Source organism: Zingiber officinale, chromosome 6B (assembly GCF_018446385.1).
Source record: "Zingiber officinale cultivar Zhangliang chromosome 6B, Zo_v1.1, whole genome shotgun sequence".
Classification (NCBI taxonomy): Eukaryota; Viridiplantae; Streptophyta; class Magnoliopsida; order Zingiberales; family Zingiberaceae; genus Zingiber; species Zingiber officinale.
This window is the reverse complement of record NC_055996.1, coordinates 132,407,215-132,414,569: the sequence shown is the minus strand read 5'-3', so window position 1 is coordinate 132,414,569 and position 7,355 is coordinate 132,407,215. Positions and strand designations below refer to the sequence as shown.

The window sequence follows — 7,355 nt, the reverse complement described above, 5'->3', positions numbered from 1 at the left end:
ATTTAGTTGAAATAAATCATAAGAGATTTTATAAGAGATATGAACCATTTGTGTTGGAACAACAAGCAATTCAAGTATTCTATTCTTCATATCCGAGTTTGAAACGCGATAAGATTGATTGGTGGGATGTTTGTAAAACTAAAGCACGAAAAAAAATTGAGGCACGTTGGGAAAATATTGCATATCAACAAGAGGAAGTTTCAAACACCTTTCAGACTGAGGAATATATTATTCCAACTTTACGAGATCCCACCGGTGTAGTAATCAACGTAGATAGAAGTGAAATTGATGATGATGATGAGGAGGAGGAGGAGGAAGGAGAGGAGGAGGAAGAGGAGGAGGAGGAGGAAGAGGAAGAGGAGGAGGAAGAATAAGAGGAGGAGGAGGATGATAATGACAATGATGACTTTGATTTTTGATGATGGGTAAGTTTTGTTAGCTTATTTAAAGAAATTTTCCATATTTTTTTGTATATACTGTCTCTTTTATAATTTGATTTACTTTATCTGTTAACACATTGTATTTGTTCCTACAGTTTATCAGAGGTCACATTTCATAAATTTCCCCTCCACCCTTTTCCATAATATTTACATAAAAATGGTAAGTTTTTAATTATCCTTTGTTTTGTATCAGATCTGTAATTAACTTTATTAAATTATTGAAATTTTCAGCATATATTTCGACGTGGTGGACGTAGACGGCGACCACAGGACCAGACACATCCATCACCTGCCAGTGAACCTATGCCACCCCCTACTCAGGCAAGCCCATCCCATGTGTCTTCTCCACCGGCATCATATTCCCCTGCCAGTGTACCTATGCCACCCCTTCATCAGCCGGGTCCATCTCATGTCCACTCAGATATGCGGGAGGCACCCAGAGCAGTTACCTGTCCACTCAGATCCTCCCGACTCAGCAAGAAACTCATTTGCTGAGTTTAGGAATGATAGAGCTCCTTTAGTCCCCATCGGTGATTCGTAAGTACTATAAAATATTTTATTTGTTAGACCTTTCTTAATTATTTAACATCGTTATTTTGTAATTTAATGCAGCTTTGAAAATCCGGTACAAGTTGTTCGAGAAATAAATAGAATTGTGAACAACCATTGGGGAGGGGATTCTTTGACATATTCAAGCACTCCATCAGCCACAAAACAACTTTGGTGGAGCGAGTTCAAAGTATATTTTCTTGAGTTTACTTCAATATTATAGTGATTATATAATAAAATAAATTTCTATTTCAGCGCTTAAATAATTGGGACCCGAATGACGAAATGGAGATACGAAGAATATTTAAAAAGAAATGTGGCGATCACATTAGACATGTATTAAGCCACGCAAAGAGTCGGGGGAAAAAGCCAAACTTCATCACTGAAGAAAATTGGGAGAGGATCACTATATTTTGGGCAACGGAGGAAAGTAAACAAAGGAGTGACCTTAATAGAATGAATCAATCTCACAATTCTGGTGACTCAAGTGCTATATATGCGGGAGGCTCCATTAACATAGATGAGCATAGACGGAGAATGATAACTGTTTCACTCTTTCATAAATTTTTAATATATATCAAATTATTTTATTATTTGAAATAATGTTTTTTTAGACCAAGGAGACAGGGAAGGAGCCTTCTTTCATTGATACTTTCACTCGCACTTTTAAAAAAAAAGATAATACATGGAGTGGGGCGAGAGCAAAAGCAGTCAAGGTAATATTTATTTTACCTTAATATATGGTTTAAATTTAATTAGTTATCTATCATTATTATCTTAATATTATATGTGTTTCTATTATATCTAATCAATATCGTATGTGTTTTATAAAACAGGAAAAATATGATCAACTCGAGCTAGCTCAAACATGCTCACAAGCTGGTATCGAGAGTCAGGGGTCTGAGGAGTCTGTTGGCAATAATTTGAGTTTATGGTTAGAGGCCAGTGGAGGACCAAAAGGGGGAAGAATATTGGGGATGGGTTCCTTGAGTAGAACCCAAAGATTAGTTGGAACTTCTTCCTCCACATCAGCACTTACGACCCAAATAAATACCTTGACTGATGAGGTTAGCCATCTGAAGGAAATAATATCACAAAGAGACCAAGAAAGGGTGCAAAGAGACCTAGAACGGGCTAATTTGGAGAAAGATATTAGAGATATGCGCCGACAACAAGAATTAATCATGAAACACCTTCAGTTGAGCTCCGCTCAAAGTCAAAATCCTCCCAATGACGACGATGATGATGCCTACGATGATAACGATGATGGCGGTGATGATTTTTGATGATTTTAATAATGTATGATGAATTTTTTTTCTCATGTTTACTGCTTTACACATTAATCAATGGTTTTTTAACTTTTCAACTCTGCCATTTGTAGGTTAAGTCTGTTGTCTTCTTGCACTATTCCATTGTCAATGTATGAGATGACTTATCTTTGACGTAGACTAATCTATATGATTCTTAGTTGTGTACCAGTAACAAAATTAAAGCATAACTAGGCAATATGAATGGAGTCTCTAATACTCTAACTTTATTTTTGTCCTGATTTGATAATGTTGTTTGTGCAGGTCTCAATTTGGTGTGATCTCACTGTAGTTGAAGACAACTGTATTTGTTCACCTCTTTTCGGTATTCCTAAGTTCATTAATATGCATTTACTGATCTATATATACAGTTAGCTTTAAATAATTATGTTATAGTTGTTTAATTATATAAAGTTAACTTTAAATAATTAAGTTAAAGTTAGCTTTAAATAGTTGTTTATTTGTGTTCCTTCTTTTTGATAAGCTGCTCTTTCTTGTTTTGTCTTCAATGATAATGATGCATAAAAGTTCTGAATTTGATATATCTACAATCTCAAAACTATATAAATACATAAAAGTTCTATATTTCATCTAGAATTACATCATACTATTCTAAAATTCTTTACTAGATAACGATGCATCCTTCTACTTTAATATTTTGTAAAGAGTTGTTAAAAATGTGCTAAAGTTATTCATATGAAATTGTCAACTAGTTAACACAATGAAAGGAACAATTATTTTAAACATCCTTTAGTTTACATTAAATACCAACCAAAGATAAAACTATAAATTCAACAAATTAAAATGAAAAATAAAGTTAACTAAGTGAGAAATTTGAACCCTAATACCATACTTCACAAGATCTCTCTCTTTCTCTCTATATTATGTGCCAATTATATTAGGTTGTATCATAGTTACGATACATGTATTTAGTTTCAAAATAATTCTTATAATTTTATTTACCGTTGCTATGACATGGATGATTCATATCGTTGGTAAATATGACTTTTATTAGAATTAGGGCTTTTATTAGAATGTTTAAGGAATTTCACATTTATGTTTTGTTTTTAATTATTCTTTTTACATGGCTATATCGTATAATATTTACAATCTTTCTTGTTACACATAATCTAGTTTATTTGTTTGTTGTTATGTAGGCAAAGGAGATTTTATGGGGATCAAAGATTTTGTGGCATACGAATATGACTTGGGTTGATGTGTTGGGGATCAAAGTTATGTATTCTTAGTGTTGTTAGATGGATGATGGACTTGGGTTGTTGAACTTGTAAACTTTGTTGAACAAGATGGATCTTGTATGTAAACTTTGTTGAAATCTTTATATTTCTTGAATTATGAGTTGATGTTAAATTAGGATGTGTTGAATGTTAAATTAGGATGTGTTGATGTTAAATTAGGATGTGTTGAATGCATATTATTTTTATGTATTTGGATTGTATTGCAGAAATAAATTGAAGCTGGAAAAAATATTTGATATAGGGACGAATTTGGCAACGAAAATGAGTTGTCCCAATTCTATCGTAATTTGGGACAAAATTATTTTCGTCCCAGAATTCGTCCCAGATTATGGGACGAATTTTGGGACGAATCCACAAAATTCGTCCCAGATTTTGGGACGAATTTTGGGACGAAAATTTATCATATGATTATAAAAAAATTTGGTAAGTTTTTGTTGCCAAATTCGTTGCCAATTTTGCAACAAATTTATTTTTCGTTGCAAAATTAGGAACAAAAATGGCAACAAAAAATCTGCGACGAATTCTGGGACAAATTAATCTGGGATGAATTTTGGGACGAATCACAAAATTCGTCCCAGAATTCGTCCCAAATTTCGTCCCAGATTTTGGGACGAATTTTGAGACGAAAATTTAATCAAAGAATTTGGCAACAAAATGTTGCCAAATTCATTGCCAATTTTGCAACAAATTTATTATTCGTTGCAAACTTAGGAACAAAAATGGCAACAAAAGAAATTTTGTCACCGAATTTGTCCCCAAATTCGTTGCAATATTAGGGACAAACTTGGCAACAAAATATAATTTGTCACCGAATTCGTCCCCAAATTTGTTGCAAAAATAGAGACAAATTCATTCGTCCCCAAATTCGTTCCTAAGTTTGCAACAAAAATAGTTTTCGTTGCTATTTTTTGCAACGAATTTGGGGACGAAAATTTTATTCGTCGCCAAATTCGTCCCCAAATTCGTTCCCAAATTTGCAACAATTCATAATTCGTTCCAAAAGTTGGCATCAACCATTTTGGGACGAAAAAATTTTCGTCCCAATTTTTGTCCCTAAAATTTTTGCAACGAATTTTTTTTTAAAATTCGTCCCCAATTTTGTCCCAAAATGTCTTTTTTTTTGTAGTGTCATCTACCACTTCTCTTCTCAGTCATCATGATTTATCTTCTTCATATTGATCTTGAGATAAGCTCACGGGGACATTAGAGACGAATATATTTACCTTTTATCACACCATCCAGTGCCGCAATAATAGCAATAATTAAATTGAAAAAGGGACAAAATAAATTTAAGTAGTAGAAAATAATCCTACTTTTTATTGATGATACACTGAAAACCTAACATAACATTGTGGCAAAAGGTAAGCACAATCACCCCGGCTAATTTATCTCCGAATCAACACAGAAAAAATAAATTACGGACAACTACTAACATGAAAACCTAACATAACATGCCCAATGAAAACAGATACTAAAATAACTTCAACATAACGATCTATTCTACCGTACCGTAGTTGTTGACTTATTTAATTAATGCAAGCACCCTCACCCGCGAAGTCTCTTCTCGTGGATCGCGTGACACCATCAAAGCGTTAAGCTCTCGGTGAAGTGCGTTAGCTCTTGGTAGGAGGTTCCTCCGACGTCTGCCGCCGCGGCTGCCATCGTCGTGGCCGACGCCCTCAGCCCCTCCGCGGCCATCAGATCCTTCAACCGCTCGCTTATCTCCTCGGCCTTTATGGGCTCTTCTGCCTGCCAGCTCCACCCTTCCACCCAAATCCCCAATCCGCCCCGCGCCACCGCCGCTGCGCTCACCCTCTGGTCGCCGCCCATTGGCCACCCCAGGATCCTCACTCCGTACAGTGCCGCCTCAACCACTGAGTTCCAGCCGCAGTGGCTCAAGAAGCCTCCCACCGCCCGGTGCCGCAGTATCTCCGCCTGCTCTACCCAATCCTTCACCACCATTCCCCTGTCCTTGATCTTAGCCAGGTATTCCTCCCCCAGTAGCTCCTCCAATCCCACCTCCACTTCCGCCCGATCCACCACCTTGCTCTTCACCACCCACAGGAATCTCAACCCGCTCCTCTCCAACCCGATCCCTAACTCCCTTATTTGCTCCGCCTGCATCCCCGTCCGGTTCCCAAAGCTCACGTACACCACCGATCTGTCCGGCTGCCGATCCAGCCAAGCGAGCGTCGCCGAGACGGACTCCCCTTCCACGCTCATCTTCGGTACCGGTAGGAGCGGCCCGATCGCCAACACCGGGGGCATATCGGGGGTCACTTTCCCCTCATTGAGCGCCGCGAGCGCTTCGGGCTCCCACGCATGCAAGGTGTTCACTAAAATGCCGTTGGCTTTGGGGAGCGCTTGCCCGTTCTCGAGGAATTGCTTCGCGAAGAGCTGGTTTTGGTCGTGCAGCACCACGGGGACGCTGGATTTCGGCACCCTCCACACCCCGGGGATATCAATGTCGCCGACGCCGAAAGTGTTCTTCGTGGCGAGGTAGGTGGGAAAGTAAGCGCAGAGCGCGAGCATCGCGGCGCAGGAGATGAAGAGGATGTAGCTGGGGATTCCCATTTCCGCGACCGCGGGGAGGTAGGAGGACGCCACCGAGATGTCGACGATTGCGGCGGAAACTGGCGGCGAGGCGTCGGCGAGAACGCGCGGGAGCAGATGGGCCGAACGGCGGATGGATTCGAAGCGGAGGGTGAAGGGGTCGGCGCAGTTGAGCTCGGATGGGTCGAGCAGTGGGAGGTGGAGGTCGAGGCGGCGGACGCCGGGGAACGCGGCGAAGAAAGCGTCGACGTGGCGTTCCTCCGCGGCAGAGACCGTGGGATGGGTGGTCAAGAGGGAGACGCGGCAGTCGCGGGCGGAGAGCTGGGCCGCGAGGCGCAGGAAGGGGTTGAGGTGACCCATCCCGGAGCTTGCGAGGAAGACGATATGGGGAGTTCGCCGGCGGTCGGCGTACGGCTGCGGCTCGGTCATCGTTGTATGATCGGCGATCGCGAGCTTGTTTGGTGGAATGACTTCGACAACAATAGCATGCAATATAAAACAATGCTCTTGGACGAGCGAATTAAAGCTTCCTGATGGTCACAAAGGAGATCTAACGGCATTGGTGAGTCGAAGAAACTTTCGGGTACAGTAGGTTGTTGTACCTAACTACCGGTACGTATTCATTGCCATTTTCTTGTATTTAGATCTGGAATCCAATGGTGTTGGATCTCACCTAAAATAGAATATTACTTTCAGAGATACCCTCCGTACTAATCTTCAAGTTTGTTACAGAAGATTTTTTAGCTTAAGAATATTGGCTGTCTTATATACGACCTCAATGAGCACTTCCTAGTTGATTTTTTTTTTTTTTTTGACAAAATCAGATCGATCATTTTAAAATAAATTTGAATACTCGATACAAGTAAAAAAAAAAATTATTGAACCTGTGCCGATGCCCCACGTGGGTTTGAAATGACACACCTCGCCGAGTAAATTAAACTCGATAAAATATTATCCTCATTACTTTTACGGCTGAGTCTCGGTGATCGTTGGATTAGATCGCGAGCTTGTTTGACAATGGTACATGGGCTGGCACTGTAAACCTTTGCGGTGGGGTGAGTGTCGGTGAGTTAATGCTTCCGGGTAGTTGTAAATAGAGAGTTGCTTTTCCCACCCTCTTCTGACACATCCCCTTCCCTGCCTCACTCCAAAAATTACACTTATACCCTTTGTCATTTTTTTTTAATTTTGTTTGTTTATTAACAAAAAAAAACAAACAAAATTAATAAAAAAAATTGTTGGGGCCTGCC

The 7,355-nt window shown here is 39.8% G+C and overlaps 1 protein-coding gene and 1 long non-coding RNA gene across 2 annotated transcripts; one reads left to right on the top strand and one right to left on the bottom strand.

Annotated features, from left to right (window-relative positions):
• The first annotated feature begins 1,129 nt into the window (after positions 1-1,129).
• Positions 1,130-1,351, top strand: LOC121990680. Its single transcript, XR_006114663.1, has 2 exons — positions 1,130-1,179; positions 1,245-1,351. It is a non-coding gene; the product is annotated as an uncharacterized LOC121990680 (long non-coding RNA).
• A 3,489-nt stretch (positions 1,352-4,840) lies between these two features.
• On the bottom strand, positions 4,841-6,608 carry LOC121989576 (UDP-glycosyltransferase CGT-like). Its single transcript, XM_042543701.1, has one exon. It carries the CDS (start codon positions 6,532-6,534, stop codon positions 5,137-5,139), a length of 1,398 nt encoding a protein of 465 aa, XP_042399635.1. The 5' UTR covers positions 6,535-6,608; the 3' UTR covers positions 4,841-5,136.
• Between the last annotated feature and the right edge of the window lie 747 nt (positions 6,609-7,355).

Coding starts and splice junctions, on each gene's coding strand:
- LOC121989576 (XM_042543701.1), bottom strand. CDS start 6,534: ATGACCGAGCCGCAGCCGTACGCCGACCGCCGGCGAACTCCCCATATC.